Raw genomic sequence first — 27,500 nt, forward strand, 5'->3', positions numbered from 1 at the left:
ATACAACAAAGCAAAGGATTTTTACAAGAGTGGAAAAAAGAAGAGAAGAAACCAATTCAATTTTCAAGTAATCGATAAAGCATTGATAACAGTTTATACACAAGGAACACCCCCAAAAAATACATTAGAGAGAGGAGAAGATGATAAGAAGAGAGAAGCAACACAGGCTCCACACGTACCGCCAAAGACTGAGCAACAGCCCCTTGCGTTTGCACGTGCGTGCCAAGCGAGAGAGAGGGAGAGAGGGAGAGAGGGAGAGAGGGAGAGAGGGAGAGAGGGAGAGAGGGAGAGAGGGAGAGAGGGAGAGAGGGAGAGAGGGAGAGAGGGAGAGAGGGAGAGAGGGAGAGAGGGAGAGAGGGAGGGAGAGAGAGAGAGAGAGAGAGAGAGAGAGAGAGAGAAAAAAAGATTGCGTTTGAAGTAAAACGGTGGTGCTGTATTGACTTGTAAATAAATATCTGTGATTATACCATGACTGTTTACAAGGAGAATCATAACTCTATGCAACAGATTCCTTTTGATTTACACAGCGGGAGGTGTTTTGAATTTCCATGTTTGTGGCATTCGTTCCTTGTCTGGCCTCCTCCTGCACCAAAGTTTCCAGATAGCACACACAGGTGGTGAACAAGAGGAGGTAATTAATGAATCTATTATTTATTTATTTATTTTTACTCAGTTGGCAAATCCTTCATTAGTATCGGCAGTGACCGAGAGCATCGAAATTGTTTATTTGAAGTTTTTTTTGTTGTTGTTGTTGAAAATCGCTCATTTGTACAGGTGGTCAACAAGAGGAGGTAAGTAATCTATATACATTTGGATTCCTCCCCTTTATTTGCTGATCGTTCATCATACCACGACGATCCCGCAAGTGAAATATTTCAGCAAATAGGAGTGATACTAAAAGAAACAAATTAATAATGCTCAATGAGACTCAAGAGCACAGGGCAGAAAGACTCACTGACCAAAGACAACAGACTCATGATGCAAGGCTACATGAAACAGATGAGCAGAGGGCAGGTAGATTTGCACAGCAGTGTAAGCTAAGAGACAGACAAACCATCGCCGCTAACAGATCAAAGGCAAAAATGGGTGCCATAAAAGTTGTTGCATACTTCTCGGAAAATGATTTCTCATTCAAAGTCCGACATCATGAACTTCCCAGCTGATATAAAATGCAGGCAATGCATGCACATACTGCAATGCTTGTCATTGGAAGGAAGAGCGACCAGGACTTTGTTGTGAAAAGGGAAACGTTCACTTGGACCCCTTGCCACTTGTCCCACCTGAAATGCAGCAGTTATATGAAACTGGAGGTTCTGCACTCCTTGACAATTTGAGGACAGACAACAATGCCCTTGGTCAGGCTTCTATAGGATGTGATGAACAGATCATGCATGGCTTTCGTGCCACTTTCAAAATTCAGGGAAAAGTGTATCGTAGGATTCGATCACTCAGGCCAGGAACAGATGAACAACCAAAATTTCCACAGCTACACTTCCATGACACAAATCATGAACCAGAACACAGACTCAGGTATAATCCTCATCTCAACTTGACTTTACTCACTACACTTCAGATCTGTTTGCACAGGATCAATCCTTAAATAGTCTCTTCAAAGACAGCACTTGATTTCACAGATGAACACACCGACATGAAAGTGCTTCTTGGTGCTCAAAAGAGATCATCAAATGAGCATGCCTATTTCAGTCGAAGTCAGCCATGAGTTTTGTCTTCGGTGGTGGCTTCTTTGATAATCGTTGTGCGTCCTCCGGCTGGAAAATAACTGTTTGTTCATTTTCAAGGTGAAGTGGAAGTTTTGAAACAGGAGGGTACTTGTCTAAAATGTTGAATTCATACAGTCGCTAGTATGCTTCAGAAGCACTTACATAGTGTGCATAAACATATCATTAAATTCCATCATTTGTGATGTCTCTCACATTGGCCAGTCATACCACGTCACAATCTGAGCCTGTACAGGTGTACTTGTACAGGTATTTGACGCAGCTGACACTGATGATAACCTCAACACTGAAATGAGCATTGTATTTCAAACTCAAGAATGGGTTGTATGGAACAATCCACCAGTTGTCAAGCCTGAAGTGTTGACCCCTGACTTTCACCTTGTTAGTGTGGCCATCATCCTCCGGTGATTTCCTCCTGTATTCTGGGTTTATTCCATTTGTCATTACTGTGTCCTTCCGAAATTCCTTTGGGAATCGCTTTTCACAGTTCTTACCGGCTTGGCCAGTGGACACCATGCATGGGCCGGTTGGGTTGACTGGACCACATGGGCCATGAAACATGTACCTTGTTACTATGTTTCACAGCTCAGGATTTGCTGCACTGTCTGGGATTTCTGCTGAAACTACCTTGTCAATGTCCGATGGTTGCCTTGGCTTGCTGTCATCAGATATGATGAGCAAGAGATGGGAATGGGGCAAGCCTCTCTTCTGGTCCTCCTTCATTGCTGTGTGGGCCACAACTTTGCCAAGAATGTGTTTTTTTTTTTGTCAAATCATCAAGGAGTGATTGCAATTTGATGTGGAAAACTCGGGACCAAGTATCTGGCCGATCACTGGTCTTTTCATTGTGAAAGAGAGATGCCTTGATTTCAGGCGAGTTCGGGTTACGGGTGAAAGTTATAAAATAGTCGGGCTTGCCATACTTCCTCACAATAGCCATTGCATCTTGAAAAGCCTCAGTGTACCATCTTGGGGAACCATGGATGGTGGGTGGAAGAATCACTTTTGTACCTGCATGCATTGCGTTATTTAAATCAACTGCATCCAACAATCCCTTGTACTTTTAAGTTCGGATTTCAGTCTGATGGTACTTTACCCCTTCTGAGCCGATGAGCTTTGACTTTAGCAAATGCATCAGTAGCATATTGCTGTGTGAGTCTGTAGGATTTCAAGAGAATATTAGACTCGGTAGTGCGTATCTGTAGGCAATGACTGACGATAGTATTCTGCAGGTGATACATGACCACGTGCATTGGCATGCCCAATTCTTTCTGTGTATACATTTGTTCCGTAAGGAAATAGCAAGACATAGTGCAATGAGTAATAGCTCCTGTGCTGTACATTTATCATTTGTATGTCACCTGTGTTTGTTTGTGGGATTACATCCAAGTCATTTGCTTGTTCACCTGGCATGATAACTGCAAGCTCATTTGCGGTGGGAAGGTTGTAACGTCTGGCATGCTCATCTGATGGTCTTTTTTGAGCAGTTAGAAGCACTTTCATGTCAGTGTGTTGATCTGCAAAATCAAGTGCTGCCTTTAAGGAGGCTATGCAAGGATTGACCCTGTGCAAACAGGTTTGAAGTGTCGGGAGTAAAGTCAAGTTGAGATGAGGATTATACCTGAGTCAGTTTTCTGCCTCATGATTTGTGTCATGAAAGTGCAGCTATGCAAATTTTGGTTGTTCACCTGTTCCAAGTGAACGTTTCCCTTTTCACAACAAAATCCTGGTCGTTCTTCCTTCCAACAATAGGCATTGCAGTATGTGCATGCATTGCCTGCATTATATCGGCTGGGAAGTTCATGATGTCGGACATTTTGTGAGAAATCATTTTCCGAGAAGTATGCAACATCTTTTATGGCACCCATTTTTGTTTTTGATCGGAAAGCGGCAATGGGTTGTCTGTCTCCCATTGAGCTTACACTGCTGTGCAATTCTACTTGACCTCTGCTCATTTGTTTCATGCAGCCTTGCATCATGAGTCAAATGTCTTGGGTCAGTCGGTCTTTCTGCTCTGTGCTCATCATATTCATGTCTCCTTGCATCAAATCCAATGTCTTTTGTCAGTGAGTCTTTGTGCTCTGTGTGTGTCATTTTCATGCAGCCTTGCATTATGAATCCGTTGCCTGTTGTCAGTGATTCTTTCTGCTCTGTGCTCTTGAGTCTCATTGAGCATTACTTCTTTGCGTCTTTTTGTGTCACTCCTATTTGCTGAAATATTTCGCTTGCGAGCTCGTTGTGGTATGATGAACGATCTGCAAATAAAGGCAAGGAAGCCAAATGTGTATAGATTAATTACCTCCTCTTGAACAATCTGAAAATAGAGAAAAAATAACAAATATAGCTTATAGAGTCATTATTTACCTTCTCTTGTTCACCGCAAAAATGAATGAGCGATTTGCAACAAAAAAAAAATCAAATAAATAGGATAGATTCTCCCGTTCACTGTCGATACTAATGAATGATTTGCAAATAGAGAAAAAAATGAACAAATAAAGAATATAGATTCCTTCATTACCTCCTCTTGTTCACCGCCAATGCTACCCAGAACTTCGATGCAGGCGAACCAGAACTTCGATATTCACATTCGCCATGCCTTCCCTCTATGTTTTCCCTTCAGTCTAAAACGACCACATCGACTGTTAAAAGGATCATCAAATATCGAAAGGTTGGAGCCTATACATGTCATGGGCCTTGTGAGGGCCACATTAAGTATAGGCCTCATGATTTAGTCCTTTGGCTTCAGGCCTCTGGGTAAGTGCAATTGGAATCTATCCAAATCATCTAACCATGATGTATTATATATGCCCATCGGCAGTGGACATGTTTTTGCTTCAAATAGTAACCCTAAATTAGCCATATATTAGCCAATCTGTGAAAAAATTTAAAAGAAGCTAGTTTCAACTGATTTTGGTGGGTATGGGTATGGACAACTTCCAAAAACAAGTAAGGGGGGATAGGGGTTGGGGAAACTTTTTTTATTAGAGGACAAAGGTCATTGACCCCTGCCTAAATCACTAAAAATTATATTTCAGCAACAAAACATGATATATTAGTATATATATGATCTTGGTGTCAAAATGCACAGAATTACAAAAGAAGATGACAAGGTAATTATTGACCCTTGGGACCAAATCCTGACCTCTGAAAAATGAGGTCAAAGGTCAAAAAGCTGTTTTCTCACTAAAATGTCATATTTATAACAGGAAAATTACCATATTATATAAAAATGAGCAAAAAAACAAACCGAAGAGGTTAATTTCAACTTACGTGGTGGATATGGGGGTTATTATTTATTTCAAGAGCAGAGGGGGAGGAGGAAATTACCTTTCTTCGGATCAAATGTCATTGACCCGAGACTAAACCACTATAAATTGCATGAATGAAGTCTTTGTTTTGTCTTCGTTTCAGGAGTGATTACTGAGAAAACCTCGCTAGCCTACATTTACCTTGACTACCCCAGTGCAGTGAGATGTCCCAAAAGTTCCCTGAGGCCTTTGGAACAATACTGTAAAATAACAAAATTACCAGGATGGATATATGTGAAATACGTAGTGAGGACTTTTCAGAAACAGGAAAGCTACAGATGTTGTACAGAAAGGGATATGAGAATCTAATAGAGCAGTGTAGACTTATCAACAACTCTTCATTATTGGAGCGATTGGAACAAAAAAAGACCCTTCTTTTCAATAGACTGATTTTCATGGCAGAGAGAGATGAAGGGATCAAACACATGTTCAAATTTGAGCTGACCCCGGTCCCAACATCTCTCTTCACAATGGATCGCATGATGAGAAAACCCAAAAAGCATGAATTTGGCAAGATGCTCAAGGAAACAGCTACAAAACTCGACATGGACATAAACAGCAAGATGCATGTTGTTGATGGAGGGTGGCTACTTCATCAGGTAAAGTGGTCCAGCGGTGCAACCATCAAGACTATAGTTGATACATATGTCAGATATGTTGACAACAAATTCAAGGATGCTACTGTCGTGTTTGATGGCTACAGGGAGGAATCATCAACGAAAGACCATGAACGTATGCGGCGGATGGCTGGGAAGAAGGTTTCTCCGGACATGAGGGTCACGCCGGAATTGACTATATCATGTGATAGAGAGGTTTTCCTGGCAAATGAGAAGAACAAAGGAGCCTTAATCATGATGATATCTGCAGAGATGGCAAGCCACAATATCACTGTATGCCAAGCAAAAGATGATGGTGACACGCTGATTGTTAATAGGTCTGCAATGGACTTGGTCGCAAGTGTTAAATCCCCAGTTGTTGTTGTCGCCCAGGACACTGATATTTTGATATTGCTCTGCTCTCATAGGCCAATCCACTGTACTAATTTGTATTTACAAGCAGATTTTGGTGGTCTTTACAACATCTCTAGCATACACATCGGAGACAAAGAAGAGTTCCTCTTCAAGTATGGCTGGTCTGGAAACGACACTGTTTCATGCATTCATGGATATACCAAATGTGCTCTCTGCAAATGCAGATTTCCTGCCAGTGTCATTACTGCATTCACAAGTCCCACTTCAACCGACTCCATAATTCCAACAGCTGGATTAAAAGCCATGCAGATCACATATGGCTGTGGGGATACTCCCCTAGAAAAGTTTCGCTGCATGAATTTCAAGAAGCAAGCAGCCAAGGGCAAAATCAATCCTGACCGCCTACCACCAACGGAAGATGCAACAGCTCAACATTCCCTTCATGTCCATCTTCAAGTTGTGGTATGGAAGCATCTTGACACCTCTATTCTTGATCCCAAAGGAAGAGGATGGGAGTTAGATTCCAACAGAAAACTCAGACCAAAAATGCTATCTGTTGGTATCGTTCCAGACAACCTTCTGAAAGTAATTTGTTGCAACTGCAAGGAAGGGGAGAGGCAATGTCAAACAATGAGATGCAGCTGCATGAAAGCTCGCATGTCGTGTGTATCTGCATGTGGAGTGTGCTGTGGGCATTGTGACAATGGAAAAGACAGCATAGATGCAGAAGAAGAAATTGGTAGCGATGAAGAGGAAACAGACTGAGTATTATTAATTTGTTGTTGCCGATAGATACTGTAAGTTCTAAGTTGTGAGTAGTATTCTGCAAATTGTTGATTATAAATTCACAACTACTTTACATACACAAACTATTTGGCATTAATGAACTTTACCCCCCCCCCCCCCGCTTATTTTGACCATTAACCTTGTATTTTGGTGGTGAAGAATCCATTTCATATTTAGTTTGTATCTTGGTATAATTCTGTTACTGTTACCAATATGATATTTGATATGATATTTTCGTGATAAGACGTCTATTTTTGACCTTTGACCTCATTTTCGGAGGTCAGGAATTGGTTCCATGGGTCAGTAATTATTCTATGTCATCTTCTTTCGTAATCCTGTGCATTTTGACACCAAGATCATCTATACACCATATTTTGTTGCCGAAATACAATTTTATATGATTTAGGCAGAGGTCAATGACCTTTGACCTCTAATAAAAAAAGTTTCCCCAACCCCTATCCCTCCTTACTTTTTTTTGGTAGTTGTCCATCCCCATACCTACCCAAATCAGTTGAAATTAGCTTCTTTTAAATTTTTTCACAGATGAACCTTAAGTTAGTGATACTAAAACCCTGGTTACCTCCAACACCGAAGGTGGATTGAGGTTATATTTTCACCCGTTTGTCTGTCTGTTTGTTTGTTTGCCTGTGAGCAGGATATCTCAAAAAATTGTGGACGGAATCATACAGAATTTGGTGGAAAGGCTGGTTGTGTGACAATTACGAAATGATTAGATTTTGGTGAAGATCTGGATCTGGATCCTAGAAATTTTAAACTCAATGTTCACCATTGAGAGGTCGGGCCAAAACGATACTTAACACGATATCTCAAAAAAGTTAGGACAGATTGGGATGAAACTTAGTGGACAGGTTGAGTGTGTGACAAGGAAGAATTGATTCCAATTTTGGTAAAGATTTGAATCCATATCTGGAACCGATAATTTCAAAGTGATTCTTCACCATTAAGTCATCAGACTAAAACCGATATAAAGCACGATATCTCAAAACATTGTGGATGGACACTGACAAAACTTGGTGGACAGGTTGGGCGTGTGAGAAGGATGAATCGATTCGATTTCTGTGAAGATCCGAATCCGGATCCAGATATGAGAGTTCAAAAAAAATTTAATCAGTGATTCTTCACCGTTGCATGATGGGGCCAAAAATGATATAAAGCATGATATTTCAAAAAGTTGTGCATGAGTTGTGACAAAACTCGGTGGATGAGTTGGTTAGGTGACAATAATACGTCGATTCGATTTTGGTTCAGGTCCTGATCCAGATCTGGCTTATCTCTGGTATGCAAAACATAAACTGTTCAGCCTGGCGGAGGTATATACACTCTACCGAGAGCTGTTATAGTTTTGAAAAATATGTATTTCCGGGAGCGATCGAGGCAGCCATCTGTTTCCGACTATTTTCTCTCAAACGATTTGACCAGGAACCAGAACACTCTTGTCATTATAAAGGTTTTTGTCCAAGGAATTCCTGGAATCTCGCAACATTGTGAATGATAATATGTCATTATTTACTCTTAATGATGTGTTTAAAGCAAGTCATCGAGGCAGGTGCCACCGTGCTTCGGTGGAACGTCTGCGCCGGTGAAGCGTCGTGCTAGGACTCCCTCATACCTGTCACCCAAATGGTGGATCGAGCCCGAGCGGTCACCATGCCGGGTGCGGGTAGGGGTGCTTTCTGTGCAAGCGATAATCGTCCGCAACCCAATCCGTCCTTTGATCCACGAGTAATAACTGAAGCTGTTTTTGATCAGGGCAAGTCAAATCATTCAGAGAACGAAGTGACTTAATGTGCATATTTAATAAGTAAACAGCCATGCTGCTGCTGTTTCGATCACAATTACTGCATTCTGTTTGGGTTGAGGAGCTGTGGTGGAGGGGTTGTGAGGGGGGGATTGAAGGCTTGGAGTGGGGATGGGATTGAAGGTTTGGAGTGGGGATGGGATTGAAGGTTTGGAGTGGGGATGGGATTGAAGGCTTAGAGTGGGGATGGGATTGAAGGCTTGAAGTAGAGATGGGATTGAAGGCTTAGAGTGGGGATGGGATTGAAGGCTTGGAGTGGGGAGGGGATTGAAGGCTTGGAGTGGGGATGGGATTGAAGGCTTGGAGTGGGGAGGAGATTGAAGGCTTAGAGTGGGGATGGGATTGAAGGCTTAGAGTGGGGATGGGATTGAAGGCTTGGGGTGGGGATGGGATTGAAGGCTTGGAGTGGGGATGGGATTGAAGGCTTGGAGTGGGGATGGGATTGAAGGCGTGGAGTGGGGACGGGATTGAAGGCTTGGAGTGGGGATGGGATTGAAGGCTTAGAGTGGGGATGGGATTGAAGGCTTGAAGTGGGGATGGGATTGAAGGCTTAAAGTGGGGATGGGATTGAAGGCTTGAAGTGGGGATGGGATTGAAGGCTTGAAGTGGGGATGGGATTGAAGGCTTAGAGTGGGGACGGGATTGAAGGCTTAGAGTGGGGATGGGATTGAAGGCTTGAAGTGGGGATGGGATTGAAGGCTTGGAGTGGGGATGGGATGGTTGAGGACTTGGAGTTTGTTTGGGGTGGGGGGGGGGGGATTTGAAGATATGGAATCACATTTTACATTGAACAGATGTTCCGCAGATCCTTGCAAGGCATATATAACAGTCTAATATATAATGGGCTTTTACTACAGTAATTTCCTGTTATAGTCCACTTAATTGCAGAGATGCTCAGGTATCCTTATAATTTCTATGAGGAACTAACAGGAATAATTAAATAATTAACCAAACATAACTTAATTTTTGGTTTCTGGGGACATGAATGCATAAATAGGTGTGAATGATGCAAATGATCAGTTTAAATAAGTAAACAAACATAAATGGATTGTTTCTCCTTGATTTAACAGAAGAATGTGGGTTTCTAGCATTGACTAGCTATCAGATATCAAAAAATTGGGCAAATTGTGGACATTTACTTGCCCAGGATGGTATCGGATGTAAATCGACTATATACTCATCAACAAGAAACTGTTCAGATAAGTTCACATCACAGAATAGTGTCAGCAAACATTCGCTTCAGTTTGCTTGCCAATAAAAAAAAATGCAATGACAAAAGAGTATGCCATGACTGAAGCAAGCTTGGAGATGAAAAACAAGATAAAAAGGCGAACACAAATGAAGTTAGAAACAGCTTTGAATCGTTTGGTGAAACAAATGTAAATGACCGTGCCAACTTGATTTACAGTAAAATAATAATTGCCCATAAAAACGCTGCAGGTAAATATTTCCCCAAAACAGATATGGCGGTCCCTGGCAATGCCAGATACCTTTGCTCGTATATAATAGGCTAATGCTTTCAACCAGCACAACAATGAAAGGCTTCCTTTTTTTCTTATTCTGTCATGGTATTTTCACCATGGGCTTCTGCTAGTGTACTTATAATAATAATAATAAGTGTGTGTATCTGTGTGTGTCTGTATGTGTGTGTGTGTGTGTGTGTGTGTGTGTGTGTGTGTGTGTGTGTGTGTGTGTGTGTGTGTACGTGTGTGTGTGTATGTGTGTGTGTGTGTGTGTGTGTGTGTGTGTGTGTGTGTGTGTGTGTGTGTCCCCTCCATAACTCCTAACCATGAAACCAAGCGGCCCAAGACTTTGCATGCATACTAAGGAAACTCCAAGGAAGTGCATGAATGAAAACTTGGTATTTGGGTAAAGTTAAAAACCCCTTTTGAAGATAATTAGCGGGGTGCTCATCATGAAAAAAAAGGCACACCATCGGTCAGCCCTCTTTCACCGAGCAGAGGTCTTAAGGCACCATTTTGTTTTCTACTGCTCAAAAATGCCTTCCCCTGGAACCACGATGTACCTCCAATGGACGAATTAAAAGTACATAATCAATATGTCTTCAGATTTGAGGATCAGAAATCTGTCTCTCCCCCCCCCACCACCATTCTCTCTCTGCCTGTCTGCCCCTCCTCACTCCCCCTCCTGATAAAGTGCAGCACTCTCCTAATCTCTCTTTTCCTTTTGCTCCCACTCCCCTCCTCACACCTTTCTCCCAGAGTGTATAGTGACAAGTGGTGAGGCATCTCTCTCCTGCTCTTCCTCGCTTTCCTACCTTCCTCACTCTTACCCCTTCCTCGTCCCCCCCTCTTCACTCCCTACGCCTTCTCTCCCCTCACCCACTCCTCTCCCCTCCCTCCTTGTCCCTCCACCCTCCCCTACTACTTTTCTCTCTTGCTTTCCATATCTCTCTCTCTCTCTCTCTCTCTCTCTCTCTCTCTCTCTCTCTCTCTCTCTCTCTCTCTCTCTCTCTCTCTCTCTCTCTCTCTCTCTCTCTCTCTCTCTCTCTCTCTCATTCCCACCTCCCTCCTTGCACTCCTCCCTCCTGGAGTGTATAATGAAGTTTGGTAAGATGTTGCATCCCCACCTTCACTCTCCCAACTTCCTCATCCCATACTCTCTCCCCCTCCATCCCCACTCCCTCCTCTCCCCCCACCCCCATCCCTCCTTGTTCCTCTCTCTCTCCATCCTCCCCTCTCTCCTTCCCCCTCTCTCCCTCCATATACACACACACACACACACACACACACACACACACACACACACACACACACACACACACACACACACACACACACACACACACACACACACACACACACACACACACTCCATGCTCTTCTAGCCGAAGAAGGCTGCATAAAGCAACAATGTAAAGTTACATAAGGTGGGACCTTAGCTGGTGAAAAGTTCCAGCTGAGTTCCTTAAAAGTTGGGAAACATTCAAAGTAGTCCATTGTGGGGGAAAAATTTATATTAATGTATTTTAAATTGCAACAAATGGAGTTTCAGAAATGTAACTTCTATGCTGCAAGTTGATTTGGCTGTCATTTCTGGCCAAAAGACTTTTGCCCTAAATGATAAGAAATGTGTTGTTCTGGAGCAGAGTGACCAAGCTGATAAATGAACCTTTGCTTAGAAAATGTACGAAGTGGCTTTTCGTCTAAAGGACACGTCTACAGTCTGGGTGAATATCCCCCAACCTTTCTCTCATGGAAGTATAAAATGCTTTGAAATCTAAAAGTTTGGGGTACGAGCACGTGAGGAAGTATAGTTTCTCAGTGGCTTGTACTCCTTGGAACTGACCAAGTACCAAGTTAGAATAAAACTCTCTGATGTAATGCAGAAGTGAATTGAATCGGGTTGGTCTAACTGTTAACTAAAGTAAGAATAAATGAAATAGAACCAAATAATATTGCACCAAATGGGGATTTTTAAGTTCATTGTACAAGGGTAAGAAGTGTATGGTGTATAATTAGGAAATAAATTGTTTCACAAGGAAGGACTTGTGTGGACATCAGTTTTATCAGTGTCGATAGGGTTTTTTTGTAGGATTTTATAATCAAATCGGACAAACGTTAAACTCTGTCTGAAGTCAAATAGGATTCCACAATCGGCCAGTTAGAATCCTTCAGGAGGACAACGATCACAACAAGGTGGGTTTAAAAAAATCCACGTCACCATACATAAGAGTCTTAATGCTACACACACCTTTACATGTTTTCATTAACAAGTTTGTTTTATATGTTTTCATTTTCATATGTTGATGCTATTGACATTGCACATGATACATGCTTGGGAGCCTCAGCAATGCATGTTACTGTATACGTATGTTGTCGCTGATGACTCCAAAATAAGCGATGAAACCGGTGCGACAGCTGAGTAGGTGTGTCGCATTGGGATTCTCATGTATGTAGTACTTGCGAATGTTTTCCAACTGCTGAGGAATATAGGTAGAGTTTGAAACAGCAAAGGGCTTACCTCATGTAGCTTCTCAGTACTCTATGAGCTCTGATCCTCAAATCTGAAGACAGATTTTGATTATATACTTCAATGAGAGTACCTCGTGGTTCCAAGGCAAGGCATTGTTGAGCAGGCTGAAACATAATTGCGGCTTAAGACCCCTGCGAGGTAAAAGCGGGCTGAAAGGTATGCTCGTCTTTTGATTTTTCATGACGAGTACCCCGTTAATTATCTTCAAAAGGGGTGTTTAAATTTATCCAAACACCAAGTTTTCATTCCTGCACTCCCTTGCTGTTCCCTTAGTATGCATGCAAAGTCTCAGGCTGCTAGGTTTCATTGGTTATGCAGTTATAGAGGGGAGACACACACACTTATTATATATAAGTGGAGCATGGTTTCCCATTCATGAGGGAAATAAATAAACAATCAAATATGCATGTGTCGATATTGCCTGTAAAACAGGCTAATTAGCCTTACCAACCACGAGGGACTATCGGAATAATAATGCGCATTTCTGAAGGACATAAATGTTTCTGAGGAGTATTTTGACAACATGCCCAGAAAATGCGTCAAAACAAAAGGTGTTGCAGCACGAATGCCTAATGCACAGTACGACGCCTGCGCACCCATTTCTGTCGAAGCATGCAATTCCAATTGTCGACCCACTCATCAAATTTTGTAGCAGGCAACCCTTTCCGTTTCCCAGAGATGAAGCGACTATACTGAAGACATTTTGATGGTGAACTGATGATTATTCAACATATATGACAGCAGTTCAGCAAAGGGTCAAGAAAGAGGACTACAAAAAATACTGTCAAGCTGCAATGTAGTTGCATCTTTTCAAGAGGAGTGTACTTTGAAGGAGACGGCTCTTAAAAATCAAAGGGAACCCAGTAAAACTCGATGAATTCACCCGTCATTTTTTTTTGTTGGTTTCCCTGAATAAATAAATATCGTCAAGAGAGTAAACAGGGGAAGATACGCAAAAGGGATAAAAAAAAGGACAGGTGGGGGGTGGGTTGACATCACCATAGGCCAGCACTGCAGAACAGCAGATAAAGATGGCAGTGTGCAATCCTCCTGTCTGTTTTCAAGACGTTTTGCACCAGCACTGATATTGATGTATACTGTACTATCCTCTTTACAGAGCATTGGTGCTTCCAAAACAGTTTCTTGGCAAGGGTTCTACTGGGTGGTTTGCCATTGTCTTCCCAGCATTGTTTGTCCATGTTTGTCCTTTTAAATGCTGAACATCAAGCAAAGAGATTTGAACCACCGAGCTCCCAGACTCAGAAAAGATGCTCAAACTATTACACCAAGTCTGGTGGCACTAATATAAGACATCCGTTTAGTAGAAGGGCACTCACGAGAGCGCAAACCTCCGCCACGTAATGCCTAATCCACGAGAACATATCGGGCCCAACACATTTTTGAAATATCATGCCATACAGGACTATATCGTTTTTAGCATGATCTCTCATTTGTAAAGAATCACTTAAAAAAAATAAATGTAGTCATCGGATCCAGTTCCGGATCTTCACCAACATCTAATGAGTTCGTCCTTGTCACACGCAGAACCTGTCCACACAATTACATCTGGATCCATCCTCAACTTTTTGAGATATCCTGCACCCAGACAAACAGACAGGCAGACAGAAAGGGTTGAAAACATAACCTCCTTCACCTTTGGTGGTGGAGGTAATTAGGAAATACAACAACCTTTAGGGAAAGTGTACAAGCCCACTTTTAAAGCATCATTTTTGGATGCGATTCTGCCTTCAAGCTTCATGAGTGAGACAACCCACAAGATACCAAAGATGACAATGCAAAAGAGAAAGGGTGCAAGGCAGCTAACTTTTGGATGTGGGTCTCTTCTGCTGTAAATATGTGCCACTAGTAGAGTCGTATTTATTACTCATCATTTTATATCAAGAATCAGATGAAGGGGAGAGAGAGAGAGAGAGAGAGAGAGAGAGAGAGAGAGAAAGAGAAAGAGAAAGAGAAAGAGAAAGAGAAAGAGAAAGAGAAAGAGAAAGAGAAAGATAAAGAGAAAGAGAAAGAGAAAGAGAAAGAGAAAGAGAAAGAGAAAGAGAAAGAGAAAGAGAAAGAGAAAGAGAAAGAGAAAGAGAAAGAATTTGAAATGGTGAGATTAAGGAAAAGGGATAATGCCACACAGGTTAAACAGATGGTCTGAGGATATCATTGCAGGGGTAGATTTTAAAGGTTATTCTCCACAAGGAGCAGCCCATTTGGGCAGGGTGAGCTGGCTGAATAAGTGCCAAGAGAAGGACACAAATCTTGGAGCAAAGAAACAGAACACAGCCAGGGTGCAGGGCATTATGTGCGCGCACAAATGGGATGAATAAAAAATGAGAGCACAAAACAAACAAGTGCAAAGAATAAACAAAAGACAAATAATGCACAGAAGCTGGCTGCAGAATAATAATATTTAATGCGAAATGACACGGCACAGCAACAAAGAACAATTAGGCACCTTGCAAGACCAGTGAATATGCAAAGTGCTTGCCATAAATTTGATTAACGCACCGCAATTTGGTATTACAACACCAAACGTGGTAAAATACAATGGCATTTTCATGGTGTAAAAGAAGTCGAAGATGTATTCACAACTGAACTGTGTGACAAATTGCAACAAGACCATACATAATGCACAATAGCTCATCATTGTGGCCTGGATTTGAACATAGATGTTATCAAATTAAATGCTGTGTCCAAAAATCTGAATCTCCATTCAGTTCCCCTCTTGTCGAGCCATGAACATCACCGCTCTTTTTGTTTATATCGGCTGATACTTAAATCTACATTAATATTTCGGCACGCCCCTTTCTTTGTTCCACCATCAGATTTTTGTTACTGCATGAAATGAAACGAGCTTTGACATATATAGTAATGATATTATTGTCTTACTTCAGAGGCCCCTCAAGATTTGTTTTGATGATTATGGTAGTTAAATCTTATTATTATCTATATTAATATTTCGGCATGCCCCTTTTTTTGTTCCACCATCAGATTTTTGTGACTGCATGAAATGAAACAAGCTTTGACATGTAGAGTAATCTGATGGTGGAAAATCTGATGGTGGAACAAAAAAAGGGGTGTGCCAAAATATTAATATAGATAATATTATTGTCTTCCTTAAGAGGCCCCTCAAAATTCGTTTTGATGATTATGGTAGTTAAACAGTTCATGTTCTCCATTTGCAAAATGGGAGGAATTATTGCACAAAAAAGAAATAAAAATGTTTCCCATTTTTTAGAGGACCACTAAGATTAGTTCGTAAAACCTTTTGTAGAGTATATTATTATTAATCACTATATGCCATAGTAAATTGCTCATGTTATTGAGCTGTCAATAAGCAATCAATCATAGACATATAATAAACTCACTTGAGTATTCATATCTCTATTCCAATGCGTAATATCAAGCGGTACGTTCATGATGACCTAATAAAACCGGTCTCGATGTCCGTCCGTCCAGATATCTGTTCACAATCAAACCGATCGTGATGCATTTTAAGGCTTTCCGAGAGCTTTGGAGAGATTACCTACACTCCCACACGGTGCTGTTTTTATTATTCCGACTGCATTTCATTAGAACATAGATCGTGGATGGATGCGCAGATCCCAGGATAACAACTATAGCCGTACAGAACAATTCATATTATCGATGGATAAAAATGATATTTAATTTATATTATAATAAATTGTTTATTTAAAATATCTTCAAATTTTGTGAGTTTTCAGTTTGGTGTGAAATATTAGGTCCTCGGGTCTCCGCATGGTGGCGTACAGGCTTAAGTCGTACTTTTGTTTACCACCGTAGAAAATCACAGAACTATCCGATCGACATGCTGTTAACAGTTTCAGAATCAGCTAAAATCTACAAGATATGAATATGTACACGAAACTGATCCGGCCTTTTGGATCACTTTAAAGTAGGGTGCCCTGTAATTTTAATGCGCTCTATGGATCCTCCGGAACTCACGAATGGTACACGTTGTGTAGTCACTAAACGATGTGGTAATGTCATCAAAGTGGAGCTACTGCGGGACAGTCGAAGGGGAAAACCTGAATGATAATCAATGGATAAAAATGATATAATATATTGTTTAAAATACATTCATGCTATCTGTCTTTTACCATATCTTGCCAGTGACGCCCGTCCAAGACAGGAACCTTTACTAGTATAACATATTTTTACTTTGGTATGTGCTCAAGTAAGTAAACAGGTATGGACATACACTTTGGCAGGTGTACATATTTTGGTATGTCTGTATACAGGGATTTGAGTCTCACATAGATAAGTTAATGGAATTCCAGATACATCAGTACAGCTGCTGGTAATGCAGCCAGCAATACATTTTCACTGGATGTAAGCAAGAGAAAGGAAAGACTTTTGGAGTGAGGAGGGGGTAGAGGAAGGGGGATTGATTGAGAGCAATTCTTTTGAGAAAAAGAAGGAAAGAAAGAAAGACTCAAACTTGTCACCTAAACTTTCAGCCCTCACTAACAGCCATGATCTTTCTTGGGCAAACCGCATATCTAAGTTGGCCTTTGTCGTCGACTGGGAATCCTCCATCATGCAAAGTCATTCCTTGACACATCTGAACTTTTATTTACTTACAAGGCCTTCTTCTGCAGCTTGATGGAGTACAGCACTGCTCTCTCCTCTGAGCTAGCACTCCTGCCTCGATCATTGCTCAGCTTGATGCCAATAAAATCAAGGCCTTCAATGTCATTGACATTTCCTGCAATGAAGCTGAGTCTCTGGGCCTATCACTTTCACATCACAGATAGGTCAATGGACTCTGTCTTCCACCACTTCCTATCTGTGCTTGCATGCTCTGATTTTTCCATGTCCCCCCCCCCCCCAGGTTTAAATAAGGCACACAGTCAGACAGGAACCCTTTCCTTTTTTTTTTTTTGCAAACAAAGTCGAGGCTTATTGAGGAGCTACAACATATAATGAATCAGACAGACGGAGGGACAAAATAGAGGGAGACTTTGACAAATAAGGTATATGAGGAAGAATGAGGGGGAGGGAAGGATTACGGAGTGGACAATGTGAATGCAGAAGCAAACTCTCAGGTTGGAAAAAGTGGGAATTTGGAAAGAGGTGGGCTTGGGGAGGGTTCATGGGGGAAGAAAAGATCATGGCTTTTGGACAGGGGTGATCTGAGATGGTGGTGCCTTTCAGAGCTGGAGGGAAGGATGAGCTTGAAGAGAATGTTAGTTCCACAGGTGGGGGGGGGGGGGAGAGGAATGAATGAGTGGAGGTGAGCAGTGATTCCTGGTTTTGGGAGTTTCAGCAGAAGGGTCAGGTCAGATTAGATCTGTGACTTGCAACCGGTACCATGTAAACCTGTACGAACCTGTTCCATGGTCGGGCTGTCGGCGACTAAACCGTCTCCTCCACCAAGTTTCTTGGTGAGGAGGGTGTATGATATGGACACCTAGCAGGATGAAAAACAAAACCTGTCAAAGGGCAGAGGAGCTCCGTGTGAGCCAAAGGCCATCCATATCGATTGCCAAACTGTGTCTGCGGACGTCCTGCAGTTGGGTGACTTTTTATTTGGAGGTTGCTAGCAGGATTTGCACTCCGGCCACCTTAAAAACCCTACATTCCAGAAAACGCACTAAAAGCAGAAAAAAATATCTGAAAACCCACTCCGGGGGAGTACCTCCTGTGCAGCTTCCCTTCGCAGGGCAGCTCACAGGATGATGGGATTGGGGCAAAGCCTTCGGGACCCCCAATCTTTGACGATGGGATGTAAGCCACGGGGTAACCTTCCCGAGTCAGATTGTGGTAGTGTGTGTCGGGGTGGTGTTGAGGTGTCGTCCACCAGACGGCGGTCTACTTGGTTTAACCTGAGGCAATCCCTTCAAGTGGGTGCCTGGAATGTCCTATCATGAAGAGAAGATGATCACCTGTCTCTGTTATCATCTGAGCTCAAGCCTTTGGATATCAGTATTGTAGCACTCTCTGAGGTAGGGAGACCGGATTGTGGTGAGATCATGGCGGGTACCTACTATTGGTCTGGTCACTCTGATGGTTACCATACCCAAGGAGTTGCGAAATCTGTGTCCAATAAGCTGACTCCAATGACCATCGATTAAACACCGGTCAACGAGCATATTATGAAACTAAGGATTCGTCACTCCTTGGGTGTCATTTCCCTGGTCTCTGGATATGCTCTGACTGAAGTGAGTGATCTCACCATGAAGGACGCATTCTATGCCACACTCGAGTCTGTGGTTGATCATTGCCCAAGGTGAGATACTCTTCTAGTCATTACATAGACTGGAACTGATACAGATGGTTACGAGATGTGTGTTGGTCCCCATGGGTCTGGAACTATGAACCAGAATAGCACTAAGTTCCTTGACTTTGCAAGAAGTCATGGACTTAGGGTGGCTGGTTAATGGTTTCAGCGCCCACAAGCTCATCGCTGGACTTAGTTTTCCAACGCTGGCGGTGTGGCAAAGGAGAGTGACCATGTGCTCATTGATGGTCGCTGGAGGATGATCCAGAATGGCAGGGTCCACCGGAGTTCTCAGTTCCTCAATGCTGAACACCAGCTTGTGCAGCAACTCTGAACTTGCAGATTAAATCCAGGAGAATGGTACCATCCCAGCCTCGGCTGGATGTTGGCAAGCTCAAGGATGAGAGGGGAGCTGAGGAGTTTGCGAACAGGCTGAGTGGAGATTGAGGAGGTCTAAGTGGTTTGGGGGAACCTGAAGAGTTGTGGGGTGCTTTCAAAACCACCGTCCTTGATGTTGCTGGTGGATGTCTTGGAGCTCAATGAAGGGAGAAGAAGAATTTTGTCTCTCAAGTGACACTGTATACCATTGACCAGAGTTGCAGGGCCAATCTTAATGGCAGAGGTGGGCCATTCAGGGAGCTGAGGCGTAAAACTGTATGTGCATTAAGGGTGGTCAAGGAGACCTCTGTGAGGGGGTCGAGCATCACCTGCAGTCAAGTGATTCTCGTCCTGCTTACAGGGGAACTCCAAGCCCATCCCTTGGTGTACTGCAGTGAGAGCAGAGGGTGGTGGGCTCTTAACAGAGGAGTCCGAAGTGAAGGCCCGCCGGGCTAGTTACTTTGAGCGGCTATATCAGGCTGATCCACCAGCTGTCGAGTTGGATGTCAGGGGAGTTACAATCCCTGTTGCTGACCCTCAAATCAACTGTGGTCCATCTTCATTTGTGGAAACACAGGCTGCGGTGAACCGGTTGAAATGGGGTAAAGCTCCAGGGATCTGTGGCATCCATGCTGAACTTCTTAAGGCTGGTGGAAATGATGCACTCGTGTCGTTGCATGCAGTTCTGTGCTCTGCCTGGAACACAGGAATCATCCCAACTGACTGGAAGAGGGGCCTTGTTGTCCATCTCTGGAAAGGGAAGGGTGATCGCCAGGACTGCAACAACTACCGAGGGTGACGCTTCTCTCAGTGCCGGGCAAGGTCTTTGCTCGGATAATTCCTTATAGGGTTCGCCACCATATTTTTCAGCACCAGCGTCCAGAGCAGTCAGGCTTGACACAAAATAGGTCAACGATTGACCGTATTCTTGCTCTTTGGGTCCCCACCAAATGCAGACGCGATTTTCGGCAGGGGCTGCTTGCAGTCGATGTTGATCTCTGAAAAGCGTTTGATTCAGTGAATCGGGATGCCCTCTGGAGGATTCTTGGTCTTCATGGAGTGCCACCAAAACTGATCAATCAGATGTCTGCACTATACTCTGGTACTGAGAGTGCTGTGAGATATGGTGGCACCATCTCTGACTTAATTCCAGTTATTACTGGGTTTTCTCAGGGGTGTGTACTGGCCCCGCACTTTTCAGTACTTGTATGGATTGGATTCTGGGGAGTATGTCAGAGAGATCAAGCTGCGGTGCATCGTTTGGGAATGTCAAGATCTGACCTTGATTTCGCAGATGATGCAGTCATCTTTGTGGAGACTCTAGATATCCTTTTGGGGGCCCTCGAGGTGCTGAATGAGGAGTCGGAGCCACTGGGATTAGGGGTTTCCTGGGTCAAAACTAAGATTCAGGCTTTAAGTGACATATTAGATGCTGCTTTCTTGTCTGTACCTGTTTGTGGCGAGGATGTTGAGGTCGTGGAGAGATTCAGTTACCTTAGCAGTGATATTCGTGTCTCTGCTGGCTGTGATCCAGAGTAAAACAGACATCTGTGTCAGGCCTGGGGAGTAATGGATTCATTGGACCATGGGGTATGGCACTGTCGGTACCTGTGCAGGAGGATGAAAGTCTGAGTCTTCAGGTTCTTGGAGCTTCCAGTCTTGCTCTACAGATGTGTGACTTGGACTTTGACGAGGGATCTGAGATGGACACTTTGGTACGAGGTCTCTTTGGAGAATCCTTGGCTATCACTGGTCGGACTTTGTGTCCAACGAGCAGTTGCTGAGAGAGATTGAAATGATATGAGATTTGTTACCTGTCTATCCATGAGTGTCAGCTGCGGCTGTATGGACATGTGGCTTGTTTTGCTGACGCTGATCTTGCTCACCAGATTCTCTCAGCGAGGGAGCCTCATGAGTGGAGGAGGCCAATGGGCCGGCCACGTGCCTCGTGGTTGCAGCAGGTTAATCGACATCTGATGGAGATGTGGATGGGCCAGACATCTGCCTGGGGGATGACCAGACGGAGGCCCCTGGAGTACCGGTGGAAAGTGGATGCAGTAACACACTGCTCCGGCACGTGCTCCCATACCTGACCTGACCCCTCTGTTGTTCTTCCCCCTCTGAGCCTTCGGCTATGAGTTTTTATGTTATTTTCTTCTGTTTAAGCATTCTCTTTACAAAGTGCACACACAAGCCTGAAAGCTCAAGACGCCAGCAGAGAACACACAGGTGTGTTAAAACTGCATTGTCAAAGCGAAATGGAGTTGTTAAAGAGGAAGTTTAACATCTCCACAGGAGGTGGGTGGAAAAGCTGTTGTGGACTTGTGGCTTTGACACAAGTGGGATTGACTCATGGAGCTAAGAAATGCTGTTAACACCAATTGTTCAGAGATGATAACACCCTATGGAGTTGGAGCCAACTCTTGAATGAGTCACTAACCAGCCAGAGGGAAGTCAGGCGGTGGCTGCTGAGTTTCACTACCTCTTGTCTAGGAGCTTGCCCTGAAAGGGGATTCAACTGCCCACCACTGAGAGATGCCATGCAGATCAGCTCCATTCATGAATCTTTGTCTGAACAGTCCACCTACTGTTTAACTGCTCAGAACTCCTGCACAGTTTTGCCTCCAGGTTTGAAAGTGAAATATTGACATTGTCTTGAAAATTCCCTTTGTATAAAATGCCATGTGAGTGAATAGGCCCGAAGTTAGGATAGTTAAGGAATCTGTTTGCATTCGCTTGGTTTGTTTCGAAGTCGTGTATGGTTTTGGAAAAAGTTAATGGGTTTTATTATCGATTAATTTGAATTCGTTATTGAGATTGTTCACTTCCCTCGTCAGAGGAGAGGGTATTGCATTTGGGTTCGTTTGTTTATCCGTCTATCTGTCTGTTTGTCCACACAGAACGTGAGTATGTGTATTATTTACAATAGACCCCTATATACTTTGAGACCCCTTGAGATGCTTAATACCCCAAAGCCCCCCAGACCCTTAACACCCTGTTACACCATTTAGAACCACTCAATCTTCCAGACCCTTTCGAATACCTGAGATATTCTAGACCTATTTGACTCCTTTCTACCCTTTAGACTCTTTCTTACCTTTCGGCCTTTCGACCTTCACACTTTTCAGACCTTTTAATACCCTCTCGACCCCGATGACCTCCAAACCCTTTTTTGACGTTTTAAGACCCCATAGACTCCTTCAGACAATTCCAACCCTTTAGATGTTAAATTACACCCTTTAGCCCCTTTCTACCTTTTAAATCGATTTAAAATTGGACCATTTCGACCCTTTTGAGTTTTTCAGACATTTGACCTTTACACATTTACAATTAGACAATTTAGACCTCTACTTTGCAAGCAATGACCTTTCATTGAGCACATCCTTTCATTTATTTGCCACATAAAATAAATCCCACAAAAGAAATCCTGGTGAGGGGCTGCGATCTCTGTTTGCTCTTTCTAGTTCTTATTGTTTTTGCCTCATGTAATCCTTCCTACGGACATTTGCTTGTTAATAAGAAAATACCTGGTCTTGGGGTTGGATTCCGCTGGTTCTGATTGCCTCGTTTGGTGGTTTAAGCTTGTTGTAGTGTAGTTTGGAAAGCTGGTTCAACCAGTCTCAGATTTCACTCATGACTAATGGTTGCTTGGCCAGATTATATAGATCACGAGTGTCTAACAACACTTACTCGGGTTAATTCTCTGGTCCCAACAAGTATTGTAATGTGGCAAAGAGGCCTGAGAACTTGTTCAGGGCTGTGGACTTAGCGGGCGGTAGCAGTTGTTTTGACACGACCCACAAGACTCGAACCGGGTAATTGGAACTGACCCACAGTAACATTTGGTGTCAGCTTGAGTGCGATTCAAGCCTGAGGTGCTCAATTGCACCTCAAAGGTAAATTGCAGAGCCAAAGAGGATTTTTTTAAAACCAAACCACCACCAATGTTGAGCCTGAACGAGCAGAACCAGGGTGGGAAAAGCTGGGTAGATTCCACCACAACCCAAATGGAGATACAGATGGAAAGACCAGCATCGGGCAGGGTGGAGTCCTCCTCACGACCTAATATCCCTGAACCCCAACAAACCTGGAAACGCCATGAAGCAGCAGGCAGGCATTACTGTCACAGCTGGGCATGAACCAGCAACTTGAGAACATGATGGCGATGTTACAAAACCATGGTGCCAATGTGATGGATATAAAGCTGCACAGGCTCAAGCAAGTGCTGATGGTGACAGGCTAGAAGCAAAAATTGATGCGGACCAAGCCAAAATGAAATCGGGCCCGAAGGAGCTGATGGCTGGAATTTAAATGGGCCACACAGAGGTGAAGCCTAAGCTGGTGGCCATCAATGGAGAGGTAATAAAGAAGACATGGGAGATAGGAAAGATCATGGAGACAGAAACAGAAGTTAAAACTGATGTCAACCCAATGCGGGAGATAGCGAAGTTAACGAACACAAAGACAGAGGAAAATAAAACAGAGATAAATGAATTTAAAACAAATTAGAGCAGGCCCCAGCATACATATACATACACACACACACACATATATATATATATATATATATATATATATATGTATATATATATATATATATAAATATATATATATATATATATATATATATATATATATATATATATATATATATATATATATATATATATATATATATATATATATATATATATACACGAGCCTGGTGTTGGCGCAGTGGTGAGGGCAGCGGCTTTGGATCCAAAAGGTCCTGAGTTCAAGCCCCGTTGGGCCACTGAATTGATACACCAGGAGGTTGACCCAGCCTGTCATCCTTCCGAGGTCGGCGAAATGAGTACCAGTATACTGGGCCGGTGTATATCCCGGTTAAAATAGGTGTACCATATCCCTGTGTCGTAAGAGGCGACCAGGGTTGCGTCAGGAAGGGCATCCGGCGTAAAACATGTGCCAAATCACTATGTGGATCATAGGGTTGATCCGCTGTGGCGACCCCTTACGGGAGCAGCCAAAAGAAGAAGAAGAAGAAGAAGAAGATACGTATATATATATATATATATATATATATATATATATATATATATATATATGTATATATATATATGTATATATATATATATATATTTATAGACATATACATACACACACACACACACACACACACACACACACACACACACATATATATATATATATATATATATATATATATATATATATGTACATATTTTCAAAGAAGAAGGTGGCGCTTCCAACCAAAAGTAAAAAACTAGAGCGACTCCGCTAATTCGAGTAATAAACAAGAGCAGACCCGGTCTCAGGCAACGTTTCACCAGCTTCACAGCCAGCTTCCCTCCATATACTGTATAGGTGTACCAGGACCCCAACATTCGCGGGAGATACGTTTCGGGAAAACCCAGGGAATGTTGAAACCGTGAATGTGTTGGCATTGTTTCAATGGGAAATGGGTGAATAGGTTCCAGGGATTTCCCGACCTATGAAAAAATCCACGAATGTCTGGGAAAGTCTCACGAAAATGCAGGAAAATTCTGTGGAAATAGATGAAAATCCGCGAATGTCGAGGAAAACCCCGTGAGTGGCAATAACATTGTCGGCTCATGAGGGTTCCTGGTTCACGAAAAAGGCCGTAAATGGCAACACCACCGAAGTGCTAATTACACTAATAACAAGCTGCTAATTACACGAATAGATATGCTGAACGTTACCATTCTTCAACTCACAGGACATGACATCTTTTCTATTTACAGGCAGATTATGCTGAGCGTTTTTAAAATGTCAACAGCTCAGATGGTGCTGTTTGTAGCAAGTTGGTGATTTACACTAAGATGCACTGAATATTTCCATTGTGTAATGTTCATATGTGGTGACCTGGTAATTGCTGGATTCATCAATAGATGCCGTCAGTGTTTTCATTCTGGAAGTAACTCATGGTGGGGTGGCGTCGTGAGGAAGGACATGTTACACTCATGAAAGATCCCGCAAAATGATGTTTATGCCACAAAGCTACAAGACAGTACCGTATGTTTAAAGTGCACATGGTGAGACGTCCCATGAAACTATGTTTATCCTGCGAAGCCATAATACACGTGCAGGAAGCAGGTCATGTTCGTGGCTCATGGAAGATGTTTTTTGCATACGTACAGTATTGTACAGTATGTACATCCAGCTGTTTTGTGCGTGGCTCGTGGAAGATATGTTTAAACTCTGTTATGCAAGTGGCTCTTGGAAAAAAAAAATTGCCATGAAAACCACGAATATGAGGGGCAATTTCCCACGGATGTAGGAGCATGTCACAAATTATCAACCTTGAATACCCGGAACCCACAAATGTTGGAACCGCATATGTCGGTGTCCCCGTATGCATACATGACATGGCCAAGAATATGAAGACACCTGCTCGTCCAACATCTCATTCCAAAATCATGGGTATTAATATGGCGTTGGTCCCATCTTTGCTGCTACAACAGCCTCCACTCTTCAAGGAAGGCTTTCCACTTGATGTTGGACTATTGCTGTGGGGATTTGCTTCCATTCAGCCACAAGGGCATGAGTGAGGTCGGGCACTGATCTTGGGCGATTAGGTCTGGCTCGCAGTCGGCTGTTGGCACTATGCATTTGGGCAGGCAGCGTTCTCCTGGCATCCGCCAAACCCAGATTCATCCGTTAGACTGCCAGATGGAGAAGCATGATTCATCAGTCCAGAGAACGCGTTTCCACTGCTCCAGTCCATAATGTCGGTGAGCTTTACACCACTCCAGCCGACGTTGGCATTGCACATGGTGAACTAAGGCTTGTGTGCAGCTTCGCGGCCATGGAAACCCATTTCATGAAGTTCTTGACGAACAGTGTTTGTGCTGACGTTGCTTCCAGAGGCAGTTTGAAATTTGGTAATGAGTGTTGCAACTCAAGAAAGATGATATTTCCGAGTGACGCCCTTCAGCACTCGGCGGTTCCATTCTGTGAGCTTGTGTGGCCTACCACTTCGAGGCTGAGCTGTTGTTGCTCCTAAACGTTTCCACATCACAATAAGAGCACTTACAATTGACTGGGGCAGCTCGAGCAAGGCAGAAATTTGATGAACTGATTTGTTGGAAAGGTGACATCCCATGATGGTGCCATGTTGAAAGTCATTGAGCTCTTCAGTTCGGCCCATTTTCCTGACAATATCTGTCAATTGAGATTGCATGGCTGTATGCTTGATTTTATGCACCTGTCAGCAATGGGTGTGGCTGAAATAGCCGAATCCACTTATCAGAAGGGGTATCCACATACTTTTGGCCATGTAGTGTATATACATACACACACTCACACATGTATATATATATATATATATATATATATATATATATATATATATATATATATATATATATATATATATATATATATATATACATACACACACTCACACATGTGTATATATATATATATATATATATATATATATATATATATATATATATATATATATATATATATATATATATATATATATATATATATATATATATATATATATATACACATGTATATATATATATATATATATATATATATATATATATATATATATATATATATATATATTGTTGCAGTTCTCGGAACCGCATGCATACAACAGATCGGTATCCCAAGACAGTTATTCCATTATTATACGCGTTGATAGTCCCTTTCCTTTTGTCTAGCGGGACAACTGGGGCGTGCGTTGCGATGATCTCATACCTAGGTGTGCTTACATCATTTTCTTCTTCATTTCATTTCGACTCTTCTTTTTGTCTGATTATTCCTGAGCTAAATCAGCCATGTGCGCCTTCGCTGTGAGGTGGGCCCTCATGGAGGCCAGTGCGTGCGGTGCCGCTGTGAGGAAACTGCAGTGCAGAGCCCTCGTTCCCGGGCGAGCCCTAAACCAAACGAGTGCAGCGAGTAAAATAGTGTGCTTCGCATTGTGGGATTATCGACTCGAGCTTCCGATGATCTGGGGAAGATTGCCGGTTGCATTAAAAAGGCATACGAACGAATACCTCTGAAGAGGATGCATGAATGGTATTTCACACAACACAGGAAACACAGCCAGCACGACGCCCACTTCGCACGAAACGCGTACGGAGGCCGATAAAGACTCCTCCACGCCATGTTGGGCGGGATACGAGTGTGCGGAGTGGAAGCGGCACGTTCTTTTCAACCAAATATTTGACACATAACGGTGTTCGCCCCACACACACGCTAGAGGAG

At 42.8% G+C, this 27,500-nt stretch overlaps 2 protein-coding genes across 2 annotated transcripts in view; one reads left to right on the forward strand and one right to left on the reverse strand.

Annotated features, from left to right (window-relative positions):
* Positions 1-27,500, reverse strand: part of LOC147035048 (cell adhesion molecule 3-like) — a gene marked incomplete at its 5' end in the record, with an annotated part of 407,062 nt that overhangs the window by 44,199 nt on the left and 335,363 nt on the right. The window lies entirely within an intron of this gene.
* LOC147035049 (uncharacterized) lies at positions 5,272-6,941 on the forward strand. Its single transcript, XM_085877012.1, has one exon. It carries the CDS (start codon positions 5,272-5,274, stop codon positions 6,781-6,783), a length of 1,512 nt encoding a protein of 503 aa, XP_085733138.1. The 3' UTR covers positions 6,784-6,941.

The sequence above is a fragment of the Eptatretus burgeri genome, chromosome 1 (genome assembly GCF_056783735.1).
Source record: "Eptatretus burgeri isolate ZD-2024b chromosome 1, Ebu_testis_v1, whole genome shotgun sequence".
In the NCBI taxonomy this organism is placed as follows: Eukaryota; Metazoa; Chordata; class Myxini; order Myxiniformes; family Myxinidae; genus Eptatretus; species Eptatretus burgeri.